Source organism: Nerophis ophidion, linkage group LG16, assembly GCF_033978795.1.
Source record: "Nerophis ophidion isolate RoL-2023_Sa linkage group LG16, RoL_Noph_v1.0, whole genome shotgun sequence".
Lineage (NCBI taxonomy): Eukaryota > Metazoa > Chordata > Actinopteri > Syngnathiformes > Syngnathidae > Nerophis > Nerophis ophidion.
Window position 1 is genome coordinate 43,075,967 of NC_084626.1, and position 23,883 is coordinate 43,099,849.

The window sequence follows — 23,883 nt, forward strand, 5'->3', positions numbered from 1 at the left end:
ACAGGTGAAGTGTCACTCGTGACGTGACGAGTTTGACCCGGTGGAAATTCTAGGCATATGCTAATTATTTTGCGAAACGAGTTTGACCCGGCGGAAATTCTGGACATGCGCTAATAAAAATAATATTTTGCGAAACGAGTTTGACCCGGCAGTAATTCTAGGCAGGTGCATACTATATACCCGGCGACAATTCAAGGAAATACGGTACCTCCTTTGTCATGTCCATGTATCAATCAGGTGCTAACTCGACAAACCGTAAGAAACACAGGTAAAAACGATTCAAAAGGTTTAAGTTTTCTCATTTTTGACAGAGACAATATGGGGGAGTAAGGGTGCCAAAAAACGATGTGTTCCAAGCCGAAGACAAAAAACGTCAAGTTTTAAGTTTCATTTGAATCGAGGGAGAGGAGCTTCAGCCTTGCTTTACTTTGTACATCTTGCTAGCCCTAACAGAATTGCTATTGTGACATCTAGTGGACAGATTTAGAACAACAGTTTATTTCATTAAAAACAAAAAAATGCAGCTCATTTGAATAATTTTTCAAATAAGAAGGGAAGACCGAGCCTGAGTGTGCGCTCTTTCTTAATTCCTTCACGAGGGTGCACCATCTTTCGTCTCATGAGACGCTGTCTGTTTTCATATCGATTCAATCCAACTTTGTACTATCTGATTGTGAGTAATTAAAACTGTTGTAACAAACTCTCTATTGTTTCTGTTTAAGATTCGGGCCTTTCGACCACATAAAATTGGCGTCCCCGTACAGGCCACCACACAAAATTGGCGTCACGAACAGGATTAGGCCAACACACTAGAGTACCACTAGATTGCAGACATTTTGATAAAGTTTGATAAACTGTTTACAGTCCAAAAAGAAACACTATATTTTTGTTGTGTTTGCTCTGTCTGCTTGTAAGTGCTCTGTGCGTGTTGACTAATGTGCGCCACCATGTTAGTTGGTTGAAGTTTATTATGGCTTACCCGAGACGGTTTATTACAGTTTGTGCAGAAATGACATGGTCATGCAAACCAATTGTTACAGCAGCGGTCCGGGTGGCTGGTCTTAGACGATCATGACAGTGCACCTGCTGGATGTGGAGGTCCTGGGCTGGTGTGGTTACACGTGGTCTGCAATTTTGAAGCCGGTTGGATGTACTGCCAAATTCTCAACGGCATTCTTCAAAGGTAGTAAAGTACCTTTATAAATTCCTTCGTACCGCTTTACTTTATAGAACGCTGTACAACCCTATAGTAATTACATTTTGCACGGGAATAATAGATTCCACTTTTAGAACTAACTGACATGCTGAAATGAAAATGTAAAACTATGATTTCCTGTGGGATTCAGACCTCAGGTGGATGGAGAGTCTATATATTCAGGCACTGACATGTGCTGATATTAAATGAATGACAAAATAGTACTGGAGAATAATACACATTTATCTCCTAAAACGAGCCTAGATAATAATCTCTCTCCCAAATAACAGCTGCAGCCGTCTCCCCCTATGATTTGTAGTCGGTTTTTAGCCCGCCTGATTTCAGGCCGGGCCCTTAGAGCAGGGAGGAGCATGGCATTATAGCGAGAGGGCTGCTGCTAAGCCTCGCACCCTGTGTGTTTATCTGCCTCTTCCAGCTGGGCTCCTCGGGGAAGGAGCCACAGAAGGAGTGGAAAAAAAAGAGAAGCGGAAGTAACGGCAAGAGGAAGATGCTCGGGTGCAGAAAGGAGAAACAAATGTCTGTTTTTGCCCTCTTTTCTGACCCGCACGGCATCAAATTGTGTTCATTGGAGGAACCAACGATGACATTTGTAAGGAATCTTTGGAGACTGAGAAAATAATTCTGCTGCTAATAAGGGTGACAGGTGATTAGATACCCAGTCCCAGCTGGGTAATCTACTCACCTGCTGCTGGCTTTCAGGTCGGTTCTTACACACCCTGCTCCGCAGACCAATTGCGTTCATTTGAGGCCCCGAGTTCCCCTTAAAGGGGAACATTATCACCAGACCCATGTAAGCATCAATATATACCTTGATGGTGCAGAAAAAAGACCATATATTTTTTAACCGATTTCCGAACTCTAAATGGGTGAATTTTGGCGAATTAAACGCCTTTCTGTTTATCGCGCTGGAAGCGATGACGTCAGAATGTGACGTCGCCGAGGTAACACACCCACCATTTTCATTTTCAACACATTACAAACGCCGGTTCTCAGCTCTGTTATTTTCCGTTTTTTTGACTATTTTTTGGAACCTTGGAGACATCATGCCTTGTCGGTGTGTTGTCGGAGGGTGTAACAACACTAACAGGGAGGGATTCAAGTTGCACCACTGGCCCGAAGATGCCAAAGTGTCTGCCGCCAGACCCCCATTGAATGTGCCAGAGATTCTCCACATTTAACCGGCGATGCTAAAGCAGACATGGCACAGAGATGTATGGATAACCTGCAGATGCATTTGCAACGATAGTCAACAAAATCACAAAAGTGAGTTTTGTTGATTTTGACTGCCAGCTAATCGATGCTAACATGCTATTTACCGGCGGTGCTAAAGCAGACATGGCACAGAAATGTATGGATAACCTGTAGATGCATTTGCAACTATATTACGTTTCCTTCCACCCACATTTAATGCGAAACAAACACTTACCAATCGACGGATTTAAGTTGCTCCAGTGTCAAAAGATGCGAAAGTCCTGATCGTTTGGTCCGCACATTTTACCGGCGATGCTAACGCAGCTATTCGGCCATGCTATGGCTATGAATAGCGTCAATAGCTATTCGCTCAATAACTTCAGTTTCTTCTTCAATATTTTCATACTCCAACCATCTGTTTCAATACATGCATAATCTGTTGAATCACTTAAGTCGCTGAAATCCGAGTCTGAATCCGAGCTAATGTCGCTATATCTTGCTGTGATATTCCCATTGTTTGTTTACATTGGCAGCACTGTGTGATGTCACAGGGAAATGGCCAGTGTCTTCGCAGAGAGCGAAAATAAGGCACTTTAGAGCTTTATTTAGGGATATTCCGAGACCGGTAACATTTTGAAAAAAACTTCCAAAAATACAACAAGCCACTGGGAACTAATTTTTATTGTTTTTAACCCTTTTGAAATTGTGATAATGTTCCCCTTTAATGTTGCACCGACGAAATTTGTAAGGAGTCTTTGGAGACTGAGAAAATGAGCCCAGAATTGTTCTTCGGATGCAATAGTAAACATATGTTTAATGTAAACAAATATTTTTTGTTAAAATAAAGACAATGATGCTATTTTTTTGTGGTCCCCTTAATTTAGAAGAGTATCAAAATACATTTTGGTACCGGGACAACCGTAATTTTATACATATATATATATATATATATATATATATATATATATATATATATATATATATATATATATATATATATATATATACAAACCCTTTTTCCATATGAGTTGGGAAATTGTGTTAGATGTAAATATAAACAGAATGCAATGATTTGCAAATTATTTTCAACCCATATTCAGTTGAATATGCTACAAAGACAACATATTTGATGTTCAAACTCATAAACTTTTTTTTTTTTTGCAAATAATCATTAACTTTAGAATTTGATGCCAGCAACACGTGACAAAGTAGTTGGGAAAGGTGGCAATAAATACTGATAAAAGTTGAGGAATGCTCATCAAACACTTATTTGGAACATCCCACAAGTGTGCAGGCTAATTGGGAACAGGTGGGTGCCATGATTGGGTATAAAAACAGCTTCCATGAAATGTTCAGTCATTCAGAAAGAAGAATTGGGAAACGGTCACCACTGTGTGAACAAATGCATGAGCAAATTGTCAAACAGTTTAAGAACAACATTTCTCAACGGGCTTTTGCAAGGAATTTAGGAATTTCACCATCTATGGTCCGTAATACCATCAAAAGGTTCAGAGAATCTGGAGAAATACCCTCAGGCGGTACAGCATCAAAAAGCGACATCAGTGTGTAAAGGATATCACCACATGGGCTCAGGAACACTTCAGAAAACCACTGTCAGTAACTACAGTTTGTCGCTACATCTGTGAGTGCAAGTTAAAACTACTATGCAAAGCCAAAGCCATTTATCAACAACATCCAGAAACGCCGCTAGCTTCGCTGGGCCCGAGCTCATCTAAGATGGACTGATGCAAAGTGGAAAAGTGTCCTGTGGTCTGACGAGTCCACATTTCAAATTGTTTTTTTGGAAACGGTGATGTCACAACTTGGCTTGGATTAAAGTTGTTTCTTCGGTGCAGAGAATGATTTGCACGGGCGAGACGTGACTGTGAGTACATGGTTGTTTATTTAAACACTATGATGAAAAATAAACAAACTACGGGCGCTCACAAGGAGGTACAGACACTTGGCTATGAATAAATAAAAGACTAGCATAAATGCTGCAAACTACAAACATGAAACAAAAACACTTGCTCGATTGGCATGAATAATAATGAACTATAAACAAAACTAGCACAATGGCATGAATACAAAAACTTACACGGCATGGAAGGAGGTGCAGCATGGGTAGCGTGTGTGGCTGAGAACAAGGATGTGACATGACAGGTGAAAAGTAATGAGTTGGCATGGAGACAAAAACAAACCAGGAAGTGCCAAGACAGAACTTATATGTCCAAAAAACTAAACATAACCTGACCAAAACCAAAACATAAACGTATAGGCGTGACGGGTGAAAGTCGTGTCCTCCGGACCAAAGAGGAAAAGAACCATCAGGACTGTTCTAGGTGCAAAGTTCAAAGGCCAGCATCTGTGATGGTATGGGGGTGCATTGGTGCCCAAGGCATGGGTAACTTACACATCTGTGAAGGCACCATTAATGCTGAATGGTACATACAGGTTTTGGAGCAACATATGTTGTTATCCAAGCAACGTTATCATGGGCGCCCCTGCTTATTTCAGCAAGACAATGCCAAGTCACTTGTTACAACAGCGTGGCTTCATAATAATAATAATAATAATAATGGATTAGATCTATATCGCGCTTTTCTATTGTTGGATACTCAAAGCGCTCACAGAGAAGTGGGAACCCATCATTCATTCACACTTGGTGGTGGTAAGCTACATCTGTAGCCACAGCTGCCCTGGGGTAGACTGACGGAAGCGTGGCTGCCAGTTTGCGCCTACGGCCCCTCCGACCACCACCAATTATTCATTCATCATTCATTCACCAGTGTGAGCGGCACCGGGGGCAAAGGGTGAAGTGTCCTGCCCAAGGACACAACGGCAGCGATTTCTTGGATGTCAATAGGTGGGAAGCGAACCTGCAACCCTCAGGTTTCTGGCACGGCCGCTCTATCCACTACGCCATGCCGCCCCCAAAATAGTAAAAGAGTGCAGTTACTAGACTGGCTTGCCTGTAGTCCAGACCTCTTCCCCATTGAAAATGTGTGGCACATTTTGAAGCGTAAAATACGACAGCGGAGACCCCGGACTGTTGAACGACTGAAGCTCTAAATAAAACAAGAATGGGAAAGAATTCCACTTTCAAAGCTTCAACAATTAGTTTCCTCAGTTCCCAAACGTTTATTGAGTGTTGCTAAAAGAAAAGGTGATGTAACACAGTTGTGAACATGCCCTTTCCCAACTACTTTGGCACGTGTTGCAGCCATGAAATTTTAAATAAATTATTATTTGCAAAAAAAAAAAAACTAAGTTTAGGAGTTTGAACATCAAATATGTTGTCTTTGTAGTGCATTCAACTGAATATGGGTTGAAAATGATTTGCAAATCATTGTATTCCGTTTATATTTACATCTAACACAATTTCCCAACTCATATGGAAACAGGGTTTGTATGTTTGCATCTATGAACATATGTATATGTATATGTATGTATAATGTGGGTGTGTGTCCTCCTTCTGTCAGGTCTGGACACAAAACTCAGTACTTATACTGTAAGTCAGGGGTAGGGAACCTATGGCTCTAGAGCCAGATGTGGCTCTTTTGATGACTGCATCTGGCTCTCGGATAAATCTGAGCTGACATTGCTTAACAGGATAAGTAATGAATCATTCCACTTGTAAACACAGTGTTAAAAATGACGTTCAAGATATAAAACATTCGCATGCTTTTTTATGTTCAAGAAGTTGCATTAATGATAAGAACTAATTTATTTATTATTGGTTAGTGTGGGGCTTGCCCTCCTGGGGGTTACTCAGACCACCAAAAGCCTGTTTTAGGGTTAAAATGTTGTTTTATTTTATTTTATTTTTCTCTCTGTTGCTTTCCAGCAATTGTCTTTTTCTCTTTCGTCCTCACTCACGCTCTGGCTCCAGCCCCAACCCTGTCTCTCCTCCTAGCTGCTGCTTATAACAGAGCGACAGGTGATTAGATAACAAGGCCCAGGTGGGCCTTCTATGCACCTGTCGCTGATTTCGAGGCCGGTCCTGGCAACATCCTGCTTTGCTGCAGGCCACGCCCCCTCCACAGTTAGCTTCAGAATAACAATGTTATTACAAAGAATAAGAGACTTATTATACTCTGGAAATGTTGGTCTTACTTAAAAATGCACGTGTTTAGTTGTGTTCAGTGTTAAAAAAATATTATATGGCTCTCACGGAAATACATTTTAAAATATTTGGCTTCTTGGCTCTCTCAGCCAAAAAGGTTCCCGACCCCTGCTGTAAGTATTTACAGTAACTACGCAAGCCACCACGTCAACAAAAGTGTGCTTCAGTGTGTGAACGTTGGCTAAAGCTGCGTTTGACCAGATTATTACACCGAGTGGTTTTCAGCATTGCCAAACACATTGGTTTGAATTGTTGAAGTTTTCATTCAACTCGCCATCATCCTAATTCTCCTCCACAAATCTAATTGATTGGAATCAAGGCGGTGGAAGGTGAGCACTTCACAGACGTTGGCTCACAGGAGAAGCATGCGTTCGTGCTCAGTCTTATCTTTGCCGCAGCAGCAGTGCCACAGAAAAAAAAAAATATTCAGGACTCATTTAGTGGCAGCTAATCCCTTCATGCATGGGGAGTGCATTGTGTCCTGCATAACCCAGATTCATCCACACGCCCTCTCTCTCTCTCTCTCTCTCTCTCTCTCTCTCTCTCGGCAGGATCCACCGCCCTCCAGCAGAACATAAATAAATAAATAAATAACTTAAAATGTTGATATATTTGGCGGCGCACTAATGTCACGGCTCTGCATGCAGGCGACTCCAGTTTGCACGAGGAAGTGCACCAATGTGTTCCCATTTGTTGGTTGGTTACTTATCTGTTTGTTTTATTTGACATACATGTAAGGATGTATAATGTACATGTAAGGATGTATAATGTACATGTAAGGATGTATAATATACATGTAAGGATGTATAATGTACATGTAAGGATGTATAATATACATGTGAGGATGTATAATGTACATGTAAGGATGTATAATATACATGTAAGGATGTATAATGTACATGTAAGGATGTATAATATACATGTGAGGATGTATAATGTACATGTAAGGATGTATAATGTACATGTAAGGATGTATAATGTACATGTAAGGATGTATAATGTACATGTAAGGATGTATAATATACATGTAAGGATGTATAATGTACATGTAAGGATGTATAATATACATGTGAGGATGTATAATGTACATGTAAGGATGTATAATGTACATGTAAGGATGTATAATATACATGTAATGATGTATAATACACATGTAAGGATGTATAATAGACATTTAATGATATATAATAAACATTTAAGGATGTATAATATACATGTAAGGATGTATAATATACATTTAATGATGTATAATATACATGTAAGAATGTATAATGTACATGTAAGGATGTATAATATACATGTAAGGATGTATAATGTACATGTAAGGATGTATAATATACATGTAAGGATGTATAATATACATGTAAGGATGTATAATATACATGTAAGGATGTATAATGTACATGTAAGGATGTATAATATACATGTAATGATGTATAATACACATGTAAGGATGTATAATAGACATTTAATGATATATAATAAACATTTAAGGATGTATAATATACATGTAAGGATGTATAATATACATTTAATGATGTATAATATACATGTAAGAATGTATAATGTACATGTAAGGATGTATAATATACATGTAAGGATGTATAATGTACATGTAAGGATGTATAATATACATGTAAGGATGTATAATGTACATGTAAGGATGTATAATGTACATGTAAGGATGTATAATGTACATGTAAGGATGTATAATGTACATGTAAGGATGTATAATATACATGTAAGGATGTATAATATACATGTAAGGATGTATAATATACATGTAAGGATGTATAATGTACATGTAAGGATGTATAATATACATGTAAGGATGTATAATGTACATGTAAGGATGTATAATATACATGTAATGATGTATAATACACATGTAAGGATGTATAATAGACATTTAATGATATATAATAAACATTTAAGGATGTATAATATACATGTAAGGATGTATAATATACATTTAATGATGTATAATATACATGTAAGAATGTATAATGTACATGTAAGGATGTATAATATACATGTAAGGATGTATAATATACATTTAATGATGTATAATATACATGTAAGGATGTATAATGTACATGTAAGGATGTATAATGTACATGTAAGGATGTATAATGTACATGTAAGGATGTATAATGTACATGTAAGGATGTATAATGTACATGTAAGGATGTATAATATACATGTAAGGATGTATAATATACATGTAAGGATGTATAATGTACATGTAAGGATGTATAATATACATGTAAGGATGTATAATGTACATGTAAGGATGTATACTATACATGTAAGGATGTATAATATACATGTAATGATGTATAATACACATGTAAGGATGTATAATAGACATTTAATGATATATAATAAACATTTAAGGATGTATAATATACATGTAAGGATGTATAATATACATTTAATGATGTATAATATACATGTAAGAATGTATAATGTACATGTAAGGATGTATAATATACATGTAAGGATGTATAATGTACATGTAAGGATGTATAATATACATGTAAGGATGTATAATGTACATGTAAGGATGTATAATGTACATGTAAGGATGTATAATGTACATGTAAGGATGTATAATGTACATGTAAGGATGTATAATATACATGTAAGGATGTATAATATACATGTAAGGATGTATAATATACATGTAAGGATGTATAATGTACATGTAAGGATGTATAATATACATGTAAGGATGTATAATGTACATGTAAGGATGTATAATATACATGTAATGATGTATAATACACATGTAAGGATGTATAATAGACATTTAATGATATATAATAAACATTTAAGGATGTATAATATACATGTAAGGATGTATAATATACATTTAATGATGTATAATATACATGTAAGAATGTATAATGTACATGTAAGGATGTATAATATACATGTAAGGATGTATAATATACATTTAATGATGTATAATATACATGTAAGGATGTATAATGTACATGTAAGGATGTATAATGTACATGTAAGGATGTATAATGTACATGTAAGGATGTATAATGTACATGTAAGGATGTATAATGTACATGTAAGGATGTATAATATACATGTAAGGATGTATAATATACATGTAAGGATGTATAATATACATGTAAGGATGTATAATGTACATGTAAGGATGTATAATATACATGTAAGGATGTATAATGTACATGTAAAGATGTATACTATACATGTAAGGATGTATAATATACATGTAATGATGTATAATATACATGTAAGGATGTATAATATACATGTAAGGATGTATAATATACATGTAAGGATGTATAATGTACATGTAAGGATGTATAATATACATGTAAGGATGTATAATATACATGTAAGGATGTATAATGTACATGTAAGGATGTATAATATACATGTAAGGATGTATAATATACATGTAAGGATGTATAATGTACATGTAAGGATGTATAATATACATGTAATGATGTATAATATACATGTAAGGATGTATAATATACATGTAAGGATGTATAATATACATGTAAGGATGTATAATGTACATGTAAGGATGTATAATATACATGTAAGGATGTATAATATACATGTAAGAATGTATAATATACATGTAAGGATGTATAATATACATGTAAGGATGTATAATGTACATGTAAGGATGTATAATATACATGTAATGATGTATAATACACATGTAAGGATGTATAATAGACATTTAATGATATATAATAAACATTTAAGGATGTATAATATACATGTAAGGATGTATAATATACATTTAATGATGTATAATATACATGTAAGAATGTATAATGTACATGTAAGGATGTATAATATACATGTAAGGATGTATAATATACATTTAATGATGTATAATATACATGTAAGGATGTATAATGTACATGTAAGGATGTATAATGTACATGTAAGGATGTATAATGTACATGTAAGGATGTATAATGTACATGTAAGGATGTATAATGTACATGTAAGGATGTATAATATACATGTAAGGATGTATAATATACATGTAAGGATGTATAATATACATGTAAGGATGTATAATGTACATGTAAGGATGTATAATATACATGTAAGGATGTATAATGTACATGTAAGGATGTATACTATACATGTAAGGATGTATAATATACATTTAATGATGTATAATATACATGTAAGGATGTATAATGTACATGTAAGGATGTATAATGTACATGTAAGGATGTATAATGTACATGTAAGGATGTATAATGTACATGTAAGGATGTATAATATACATGTAATGATGTATAATATACATGTAAGGATGTATAATATACATGTAAGGATGTATAATATACATGTAAGGATGTATAATGTACATGTAAGGATGTATGATATACATGTAAGGATGTATAATATACATGTAAGGATGTATAATGTACATGTAAGGATGTATAATATACATGTAAGGATGTATAATATACATGTAAGGATGTATAATGTACATGTAAGGATGTATAATATACATGTAATGATGTATAATATACATGTAAGGATGTATAATATACATGTAAGGATGTATAATATACATGTAAGGATGTATAATGTACATGTAAGGATGTATAATATACATGTAAGGATGTATAATATACATGTAAGGATGTATAATATACATGTAAGGATGTATAATGTACATGTAAGGATGTATAATATACATGTAAGGATGTATAATGTACATGTAAGGATGTATAATATACATGTAATGATGTATAATACACATGTAAGGATGTATAATATACATTTAATGATATATAATAAACATTTAATGATGTATAATATACATGTAAGAATGTATAATATACATGCAAGGATGTATAATATACATGTAAGGATGTGTAATCCTATCAATATTCTAAAAATAATCCTAATCAGGAAAAAATACTGATGATGTTCCATAAATTATTTCTTTTATTTTTTCATAAAGCTTCGAATTAGCTAGTTTTTCTCTTCTTTTTTTCGGTAGAATTTTGAATTTCAAAGAGTGGAAATTGAACATAAACTATGTTTCAAAATGTAATTTTCATTTTTCTTCCTGTTTTCTCCTCTTTTAAAGCGTCCAATTAGGTGTTTTTTTCATCATTTATTCTCTACAAAAAACCTTCCGTAAAAGGAAAAAAAATGTACGACGGAATGACAGACAGAAATACCCATTTTTTAAAAATATATAGTTTATTTATTAAAGGTAAATTGAGCAAATTGGCTATTTTTGGCAATTTATTTAAGTGTGTATCAAACTGGTAGCCCTTGGCATTAATCAGTACCCAAGAAGTAGCTCTTGCTTTCAAAAAGGTTGCTGACCCCTGCTATAGTGACTCTTAGTGCTTTTACATAATGATATCTAAGTTACATTTAAAGCAGTGTGGATGGCACTTGGAGCAAGGTAGGTGATGTGTCTTGCCCAAGGACAGAATGGCAGTGACTAGAATGGCTGACGCGGGGATCGAACCTGGAACCCTCGAGTTGCTGACACAACCACTCTACTAACCGCGCTGTGCCGCCCGGACTTGTAGTTGAAAGCCATGGAACACACGCTGCGACAATCTTAAAAACTGACCCGGACTTTGATGTGATAAACACACGTGACACGAGGTCTGTGTGTGACAGGCCAACTTTACAAATATACTGACAACAATTCTCACAGATGACAAAACATTGGAGAGGGAAAAAAGAGCCCAGTGTAACTTCCACAACATTCTTGACAGATTTGGCGTGGATGCAAGTCTCTGCTGTGATTGTGAAACTGTTCAGCCATGACCACGCTGCACTGCATAAACACATGTGTGTGTATCATTAGCATCATGTGCTCAATCAACTGGACACGTTGGCTCCTTTCCTCCTTACACACACACATACACACACACACACACACGCTTACATACACACACACACACACACGCATGCATGCATGCAGATACAGTGTGAAGAGCTTGGGCACATCTCAAAGGACAACTTCTGCATGAGTTGGTCTATGGAGGAGGGAAAAGGGACCTTACAGCTGTTTGGAGTGGAATATGCCAGACACACACACACACACACACACACACACACACACACACACACACACACACACGCACACACACACACACACACACACACACACACACACACACACACACACACACACACACACACACACGTTCTTGTGCTTGTTACCGTCTTGGGACCTCTTTAGGACCGCCCTTTTTAGATCTATAAAGATTTGTATTCACAACATTAATAATATATACCAGCGGTCCCCAAAATGCGGCCCATTAGCGTACAAAATCCAGCCCGTGGGTATAAGTCCCAAGTAAAAAAATAAAAAAATAAAAAAAAATAAAAGATATATATACAGTATATATATATATATATATATATATATTTTTTTTTTTTTTTAATCTGTCCTTTCTAATCCATTTTCTACCGCATGTTACTCTCCGGTCTCATAGCTACTATATATATATATATATATATATATATATATATATATATATATAACATATATACATATATATATATATATATATATGTATATGTATACATACATGTTTTTTAAATATATGTGCATATACATATATATCCATCCATCCATTTCCTACTGCTTGTCCCTTTTCGGGTTGCGGGGGGTGCTGGAGCCTATATCAGCTGCATTCAGGGGTAACTATATATATATATATATATATATATATATATATATATATATATATATATAAATATATATATATTTTTTTGTATAAATATAAAATATATATAGATATATATATTTTTTTTATAAATGTATATATATATATATATATATATATATATTTTTTTTTTCCCCTTGGGACTTATATATAGGTATATATATATATTTTTTTTTGTAGAAATATAAAATATATATAGGTATATATATATTTTTTTTAATAAAAAAATTAAATAAAATAAAAAAATATATATATATATTTTCCCCTTGGGACTCACATATATATATATATATATATATATATTTTTTTTTTTAAATATAAAATGTATATAGATATACATTTTTTATTTATTTATAAATATATTTATAAATATATATATATTTTTTTCTCCCCCCTTGGGACTTATATATATATATATATATATATACACCCACATTATATATATACATACAGTACATATATACATATATATATGTACACACACACACACACACGCACACACACACACACACACACACACACACACACACACACACACACACACACACACTTGTGTACAGAGTAACATAATAAATAGGATCAAATATAAAATGATACAGAATTAATGTTTAGAAAAAAAACACAATCCCCCCAAAGACGCCAAATAGCTTCTCTCTGATGACATCCTCCGTGATTTCATTTGGTCTTAAATTATCCTGCAAATGAATGACACAAATCCTGTATTTTACTGAACTGACCAAACCAAAATGTATATATTTTTGCATGTTTACTGCGCAGGTGCCACGCGCACCGGTCTGACATCCAAAAAACGCACAAAAATCCAACATTTTCAAGCTAAATATTCCTAACCGCCTCCTTAATCACGTTCACCCTGGTGCAAAGTGGGAAAAAGCTGATATTTGCGAGCATTTAGTGCACAAGATGTAAAGTCAAGTGTAAAAAAAACATGTTCCACTCACCCACTCCAGGACACGAATAAATCCCAAAGGTAGTTTCAGCACCTGGAAGCTCCCCGCAGACGCAAACTACACAAACACGGAGGAATATAGTTTTAGTTTGCTCCTTTTTTAGTTCCAACTCTTGACTATCTGTCATAACTGACCTGATTCGCAGTCTCCATTTCTGCCGCCCGGCCTGTCCTGCTGGCTTGATTGGATGTAAACAAAGAGCGGGGATTGATGCGAGAGTGAGGCGGCTCTCGGCTGCCTCTCCGAGTGGAGCCGAGAAAAGCCGAGAAAAGCCGAGTCTGCCCCTCGCTCTTATTGTTGCGTGCTGGTGCCGTCAGAGCCCGTGAAACATCGCGTGGGGGATACATAATATACATAATACGTCTTTTGTAAGTAAGGAGTTGTTTTTAATGCAAATCTAACAAAAGAGGAATTATTATTAAAACCGATTATGTTACACGTTGTCATGCAACCTTATTGGGAAATGCCATTTCGACCAGGACAAAACGACCCATCCATTTTCTACCGTTTGATTTACAAATTACTACATTTAAATAATTGGAAAATAATCATTTCGAATAAATTAAAAATGTATATGATTGGAAAATAATCAAAGGTACAAACTTTTCTCACATTTAGCCAGGTTTTTCACATTTTCTTTTCTCACATTTAGCTAGATTTTTTCACATTTCTGATTGACATTTAGCTAGATTTTTCTTTTCTCACATTTAGCTGGATTTTTTTCTCACATTTAGCTATTTTTTTCACATCATAAGATAGACATTGATCTAGATTTTTTTGCATTTTAGCTAGATTTTTTCTCACATTTAGCTAGATTTTTTCCGATTTTCTTTTCAGACATCGAGCTAGATTTTTTTTCTCACATTTAGCTAGATTTTTTCTCACATTTAGCGAGATTTTTCTTTTCTCACATTTCAGATAGACATTTAGCTAGATTTGTTCCTCACATTTAGCTAGATTTTTTCTCACATTTAGCTAGATTTTTTCGCATTTAAGATAGACATTTAGCTAGATTTTTTTCACATTTTAGCTAGATTTTTTCCCACATTTAGCTAGATTTTTTTCACATCATAAAATAGACATTTAGCTAGATTTTTTCCACATTTTCCCTAAATTTTTTCTCACATTTAGCTAGATTTTTTTCACATCATAAGATGGATATTTAGCTAGATTTTTCCCACATTTTAGCTAGATTTTTTTTCACATCATAAGATAGACATTTAGCTAGATTTTTTTTTACACATTTTAAATAGATTTTTTTCACATTTTAGCTAGATTTTTTCACAATTAAGATAGACATTTAGCTAGATTTTTCTTTTCTCACATTTAGCTAGATTTTTTCCCATTTTATTTTCTGACATTTAGCTAGATTTTTCTTTTCTCACATTTAGCTAGATTTTTTCTCACATTTAGCGAGATTTTTCTTTTCTCACATTTAAAATAGATTTTTTTCACATTTCAGATTGACATTTAGCTAGATTTTTCCCCTCACATTTAGCTAGATTTTTTCTCACATTTAGCTGTATTTTTTCGCATTTAAGATAGACATTTAGCTAGATTTTTTTCAAATTTTAGCTAGATTTTTTTCTCACATTTAGCTAGATTTTTTCACATCATAAAATAGACATTTAGCTAGATTTTTTCCACATTTTCCCTACATTTTTTCTCACATTTAGCTGGATTTTTTTCACATCATAGGATAGACATTTAGCTAGATTTTTTTACACATTTTAACTAGATTTTTTTCACATTTTGGCTAGATTTTTTGTCACATTTACCTAGATTTTTTCACATTATAAGATTAATATGCAGCTAGATTTTCCCCCAAATTTTAGCTTGATTCTTTTCGCATTTTAGCTAGATTTTTTCTCACATTTAGCTACATTTTTTCTCACATTTAGCTAGATTTTTTTTACATCATTAGATAGACATTTTGCTACATTTTCTTCCACATTTTAGCTAGATTTTTTTCACATTTTAGCTAGATTTTTTCACAATTCAGATAGACATTTAGCTACATTTTTTCCCATTTTCTTTTCTCACATTTAGCTAAATTTTTTCCCCTCACATTTAGCGAGATTTTTCCTTTCTCACATTTAAGATAGATTTTTTTTCACATTTCAGATTGACATTTAGCTGTATTTTTTCTCACATTTAGCTGTATTTTTTCACATTTAAGATAGACATTTAGCTAGATTTTTTTCACATTTTAGCTAGATTTTTTTCTCACATTTTTAAAAAAATTTTCACATCATAAAACAGACATTTAGCTAGATTTTTTCTACATTTTTTTCTCACATTTAGCTAGATTTTTTTCACATCATAAGATAGATATTTAGCTAGATTCTTTCCACAATTTAACTAGATTTTTTTCACATTTTAGCTAGATTTTTTTTCACATTTACCTAGATTTTTGCACATTATAAGGTTGATATTTAGCTAGATTCTTTCCCAAATTTTAGCTGGATTTTTTTCACATTTTAGCTAGATTTTTTCCCACATTTAGCTAGATTTTTTTTTCACATCAAAAGATAGACATTTAGCTAGATTTTTTACACATTTTAACTAGATTTTTTTCACATTTTAGCTAGATTTTTTTTCACATTTACCTAGATTTTTTCACATTATAAGGTTGATATTTAGCTAGATTTTTTCCCAAATTTTAGCTGGATTCTTTTTGCATTTTATCTAGATTTTTTTCTCACATTTAGCTAGATTTTTTCTCACATTTAGCTGTATTTTTTCCCATTTAAGATAGACATTTAGCTAGATTTTTTTCAAATTTTAGCTAGATTTTTTTCTCACATTTAGCTAGATTTTTTCACATCATAAAATAGACATTTAGGTAGATTTTTTCCACATTTTCCCTACATTTTTTCTCACATTTAGCTGGATTTTTTTCACATCATAGGATAGACATTTAGCTAGATTTTTTTACACATTTTAACTAGATTTTTTTCACATTTTGGCTAGATTTTTTGTCACATTTACCTAGATTTTTTCACATTATAAGATTGATATGGAGCTAGATTTTCCCCCAAATTTTAGCTTGATTCTTTTCGCATTTTAGCTAGATTTTTTCTCACATTTAGCTAGATTTTTTCTCACATTTAGCTAGATTTTTTTTACATCATTAGATAGACATTTTGCTACATTTTCTTCCACATTTTAGCTAGATTTTTTTCACATTTTAGCTAGATTTTTTCACAATTCAGATAGACATTTGGCTACATTTTTTCCCATTTTCTTTTCTCACATTTAGCTAAATTTTTTCCCCTCACATTTAGCAAGATTTTTCCTTTCTCACATTTAAGATAGATTTTTTTTTCACATTTCAGATTGACATTTAGCTAGATTTTTTCTCACATTTAGCTGTATTTTTTCACATTTAAGATAGACATTTAGCTAGATATTTTTTCACATTTTAGCTAGATTTTTTTCTCACATTTATCTAGATTTTTTCACATCATAAAACAGACATTTGGCTAGATTTTTTCTACATTTTTCCTACATTTTTTTCTCACATTTAGCTAGATTTTTTTCACATCATAAGATAGATATGTAGCTAGATTTTTTCCACAATTTAGCTATTTTTTTTTCACATTTTAGCTAGATTTTTTCTCACATTTAGCTAGATTTTTTTTTCACATCAAAAGATAGACATTTAGCTAGATTTTTTACACATTTTAACTAGATTTTTTTTCACATTTTAGCTAGATTTTTTTTCACATTTACCTAGATTTTTTCACATTATAAGGTTGATATTTAGCTAGATTTTTTCCCAAATTTTAGCTGGATTCTTTTTGCATTTTATCTAGATTTTTTTCTCACATTTAGCTAGATTTTTTCTCACATTTAGCTTTATTTTCTCACATTTAAGATAGACATTCAGCAAGATTTTTTTTCACATTTTAGCTAGATTTTTTTCTCACATTTATCTAGATTTTTTCACATCATAAAACAGACATTTAGCTAGACTTTTTTCCACATTTTCCCTACATTTTTTCTCACATTTAGCTAGATTTTTTTCACATCATAAGATAGATATTTAGCTAGATTTTTTCCACATTTTAGCTATTTTTTTTCACATTTTAGCTAGATTTTCTCTCACATTTAGCTAGATTTTTTTCACCTCATAAGACAAACATTTAGCTAGATTTTTTTTACACATTTTAACAATATTTTTTTCACATTTTAGCTAGATTTTTTGTCACATTTACCTAGATTTTTTCACATTATAAGATAGACATTTAGCTAGATTAGCTTGATTTTTTCTCACATTTAGCTAAATTTTTCTTTACATCATTAGATAGACATTTTGCTACATTTTTTCCCACATTTTAGCTAGATTTTTTTCACATTTTAGCTAGATTATTTCACAATTAAGATAGACATTTAGCTACATTTTCTTTTCTCACATTTAGCGGGATTTTTTTCTCACATTTAGCTATTTTTTTCACATCATAAGATAGACATTTATCTAGATGTTTTTGCATTTTAGCTAGATTTTTTTCTCACATTTAGCTAGATTTTTTTCCCATTTACTTTTCTGACATTTAGCTAGATTTTTTTTCTCAAATTGGGCTTCACGGTGGCAGAGGGGTTAGTGCGTCTGCCTCACAATACGAAGGTCCTGCAGTCCTGGGTTCAAATCCAGGCTCGGGATCTTTCTGTGTGGAGTTTGCATGTTCTCCCCGTGAATGCGTGGGTTCCCTCCGGGTACTCCGGCTTCCTCCCACTTCCAAAGACATGCACCTGGGGATAGGTTGATTGGCAACACTAAATTGGCCCTAGTGTGTGAATGTGAGTGTGAATGTTGTCTGTCTATCTGTGTTGGCCCTGCGATGAGGTGGCGACTTGTCCAGGGTGTACCCCGCCTTCCGCCCGATTGTAGCTGAGATAGGCACCAGCGCCCCCCGCGACCCCGAAAGGGAATAAGCGGTAGAAAATGGATGGATGGATGGATAGCTAGATTTTTCTTTTCTCACATTTAGCTAGATTTTTTCACATTTCAGATTGACATTTAGGTAGATTTTTCTTTTCTCACATTTAGCTAGATTTTTCCTCACATTTAGCTATTTTTTTCACATCATAAGATACACATTTATCTAGATTTTTTTTCACATTTTAGCTAGATTTTTTCTCACATTAAGCTAGATTTTTTCACATTTTGTTTTCTGACATTTAAATAGATTTTTCTTTTCTCACATAGATTTTTTCTCACATTTAGCGAGATTTTTCTTTTTTCACATTTCAGATTGACATTTAGCTAGATGTTTCTTTTCTCACATTTAGCTAGATTTTTTTCTCTCATTTAGCTGGATTTTTTCACATTCAAGATAGACATTTAGTTAGATTTTCTTTTACATTTTAGCTAGATTTTTTCCTCACACATAGCTAGAATTTTTCACATAATAAAATAGACATTTAGCTAGATTTTTTCCACATTTTAGCTAGATTTTTTCTCACATTTAGCCAGATTTTTTTCACATCATTAGATAGACATTTAGCTAGATTTTTTCCACATTTTAGCTAGATTTTTTCTACATTTTAGCTGGATTCTTTTCGCATTTTAGCTAGATGTTTTTCTCATATTTAGCTACATTTTTTTTACATCATTAGATAGACATTTAGCTACATTTTCCCCCACATTTTAGCTAGATTTTTTTCCCACATTTTAGCTAGATTTTTTCCCATTTAAGATAGACATTTAGCTAGATTTTTCCACATTTTAGCTAGATTCTTTCTCACATTTAGCTATATTTTTTTTCACATCATTAGATAGACATTTAGCCAGATTTTTTCCACATTTTAGCTAGATTTTTTCCACATTTTAGCTGGATTCTTTTCGCATTTTAGCTAGATTATTTTACATCATTAGATAGACATTTTGCTACATTTTTTTCCACATTTTAGCTAGATTTTTTCACAATTAAGATGGACATTTAGCTAGATTTTTCTTTTCCCACATTTATCTAGATTTTTTCTGACGGTCTGCAAAGGACTCACAGTGGAGAGACTGGGTCTACAAAGGACTCACAGTGGAGAGACTGGGTCTACAAAGGACTCCCAGTGGAGAGACTGGGTCTTCAAAGGACTCACGGTGGAGAGACTGGGTCTACAAAGGACTCACGGTGGAGAGACTGGGTCTACAAAGGACTCACAGTGGAGAGACTGGGTCTACAAAGGACTCACAGTGGAGAGACTGGGTCTACAAAGGACTCACAGTGGAGAGACTGGGTCTACAAAGGACTCACAGTGGAGAGACTGGGTCTACAAAGGACTCATAATGGAGAGACTGGGTCTACAAAGGACTCACAGTGGAGAGACTGGGTCTACAAAGGACTCACAGTGGAGAGACTGGGTCTACAAAGGACTCCCAGTGGAGAGACTGGGTCTACAAAGGACTCACAGTGGAGAGACTGGGTCTACAAAGGACTCACGGTGGAGAGACTGGGTCTACAAAGGACTCACAGTGGAGAGACTGGGTCTACAAAGGACTCACAGTGGAGAGACTGGGTCTACAAAGGACTCACAGTGGAGAGACTGGGTCTACAAAGGACTCACAGTGGAGAGACTGGGTCTACAAAGGACTCATAATGGAGAGACTGGGTCTACAAAGGACTCACAGTGGAGAGACTGGGTCTACAAAGGACTCATCATGGAGAGACTGGGTCTACAAAGGACTCACAGTGGAGAGACTGGGTCTACAAAGGACGTTCAGTGGAGAGACTGGGTCTACAAAGGACTCACAGCGGAGAGACTGGGTCTACAAAGGACTCACAGTGGAGAGACTGGGTCTACAAAGGACTCATAGTGGAGGGACTGGGTCTACAAAGGACTCATCATGGAGAGACTGGGTCTACAAAGGACTCACAGTGGAGAGACTGGGTCTACAAAGGACTCACAGTGGAGAGACTGGGTCTACAAAGGACTCACAGCGGAGAGACTGGGTCTACAAAGGACTCACAGTGGAGAGACTGGGTCTACAAAGGACTCACAGTGGAGAGACTGGGTCTACAAAGGACTCATAGTGGAGGGACTGGGTCTACAAAGGACTCATTTGTCTCATCCTACAATGAAACACTCAGCAAATACCAATCACCGCTTAGCTGGGACTGTTTCCAGAGCTTTAGCACATCTATAAATTCCAAATTACAATTTAAAAATAGTACACGTGGCCAAATACATAATTTAAAGCACCAACGCCAAAACCTTCAGGAAACATTCATGAACTAATCATGTGTAGTAATATCTTCTGGCCACCAGGTGACAGTAGCAGTCTACATCCATCCATCCATCCATTTCCTACCGCTTATTCCCTTCGGGGTCGCTGGAGCCCATCTCAGCTACAATCGGGCGGAAGGCGGTGTACACCCTGGACAAGTCGCCACCTCATCACAGGGCCAACTCAGGTAAACAGCCAACATTCACACACTAGGGACCAGTTAGTGTTGCCAATCAACCTATCCCCAGGTACATGTCTTTGGAGGTGGGAGGGGCCTATCCCCAGGTACATGTCTTTGGAGGTGGGAGGGGCCTATCCCCAGGTACATGTCTTTGGAGGTGGGAGGGGCCTATCCCCAGGTGCATGTCTTTGGAGGTGGGAGGAGGCCGAAGTATCCAGAAGGAACCCACGCAGTCACGGGGAGAACATGCAAACCCCACAGAGAAAGATCCCGGGCCCGGGATTGAACCCAGGATCTTCGTATTGTGAGGCAGACCCACTAACCCCTCTACCACCGTGCTGCTGGGGTCTATATCAGAACACATAACTAATCATGTGTAGTAATATCATCTGGCCACCAGATGTCAGTAGGAGTCTACATCAAATTGTCAGAAACTAATCATGTGTAGTAATATCATCTTGAGGGCAGCACGGCGGTAGAGGGGTTAGTGCGTCTGCCTCACCATACAAAGGTCCTGAGTTCAAGCCCAGGCTCGGGATCTTTCTGTGTGGAGTTTGCATGTTCTCCCCGTGACTGCGTGGGTTCCCTCCGGGGTACACCGGCTTCCTCCCACTTCCAAACACATGCACCTGGGGATAGGTTGATCGGCAACACTAAATTGGTCCCTAGTGCGATGAGGTGGCGACTTGTCCAGGGTGTGCACTGCCTTCCACCCGATTGTAGCTGAGATAGGCTCCAGCGCCCCCGAAAGGGACAAGTGGCAGACATAGGATGGATGGATGTAGATTTCTACTGACACCTAGTGGCCAGATGATAATACTACACATACAATTCCTGACCATCTGATGTAGATTCTTAATTGGAACAGACTGGAAGGACTGATTTTTAGTTGCCTACCGCTGGGCTAAGAAAGAATTGGGGACCAGACTGGCGGCTGACACCCTAAAACAGGCCGAGACTTGAATAGCCGCGGTGTCAGGAGGACAGAAGGACACACGACAGCGAGCAGAACAAGACGTCAGTCCGGCGACCCCCCTCCTTCGGTCCCGGGAACTGCAGGCACAGGAGCAGACCCTTCGTTGAGTTCTCTCCTCTGACCGGCCAGGAACCTGCAACGCAGTCGGACAGACGTTAGCCCGGCGACTCCCCTCGTTCGGTCCTGGGAACTGCAGGCACAGGCGGAGACCCCTCGTTGAGTTCCCTCCTCTGACCGGCCAGGAACCTGCAACGCAGTCGGACAGACGTTAGCCCGGCGACTCCCCTCGTTCGGTCCTGGGAACTGCAGGCACAGGCGGAGACCCCTCGTTGAGTTCCCTCCTCTGACCGGCCAGGAACCTGCAACTCAGTCGGACAGACGTTAGCCCGGCGACTCCCCTCGTTCGGTCATGGGAACTGCAGGCACAGGAGCAGACCCCTCGTTGAGTTCCCTCCTCTGACCGGCCGGGAACCTGCAACGCAGTCCGACAGACGTTAGCCCGGCGACTCCCCTCGTTCGGTCCTGGGAACTGCAGGCACAGGCAAAGACCCCTCGTTGAGTTCCCTCCTCTGACCGGCCAGGAACCTGCAACGCAGTCGGACAGACGTTAGCCCAGCGACTCCCCTTGTTCGGTCCTGGGAACTGCAGGCACAGGCGGAGACTCCTTGTTGAGTTCCCTCCTCTGACCTGCCACGCAGTCGGACAGACGTTTGCCCAGTAGACCTACGGATGAGACCTGCAGAGCAACAGACCATGGCGACACAAACGCAGAAGGCCCGCGAATGCCTTAAGGCTGGAGACTCTCTTCGGCACATCTCATGTTCCCCAGAAAGAGACTTACGGCGAACCCCTTACCACGAACTGCAGCTTACTTGGAACGAGGAGTCTCAGATGACCGTGTGCTGAGAATATCGGGTCTCAAGTTGACATAATCTGCAGCTCGCTTCCTCCGATCACACCTGCCACACAAAAGATTACGCCCAGCGCTGTTGAGCCCAACCAGAGGTCGCCCAGAAATGACACACTGACTCTGACTCCAGCGAGGAACCTGGTGTCCCCATAAACCTGACCTTCTCAGAGGGGACAAACAAGTATTTTAAAATGAGTCTGACTGCGTTTCTGGGTTTTTTTTTGTGGGTGTTTGGGGAGGTCTGGCAAAGTGCCGATGGACAGTGCTACCCAGGGATTTTTAGCCCCTACCCCACACCCAAACCCTAACCCTCTCTGAAAACTACGTATTAATAGTATAGAAAACAAAATACCAAAAAT

General features: G+C 36.4%; 1 protein-coding gene across 1 annotated transcript in view; it reads right to left on the bottom strand.

The window, feature by feature from the left end:
• synpra (synaptoporin a) overlaps window positions 1-14,740 on the bottom strand; it is a 29,935-nt gene extending 15,195 nt beyond the window's left edge. Inside the window, exons 1-2 of the mRNA XM_061875263.1 lie at window positions 14,364-14,740; window positions 14,221-14,286 (exon numbers count right to left, since the gene is read on the bottom strand). Coding sequence (XP_061731247.1) covers window positions 14,221-14,286; window positions 14,364-14,585 — 288 coding nt within the window. The 5' untranslated portion in view covers window positions 14,586-14,740. The remainder of the gene's footprint in view (window positions 1-14,220; window positions 14,287-14,363) is intronic.
• Window positions 14,741-23,883: the final 9,143 nt, after the last annotated feature.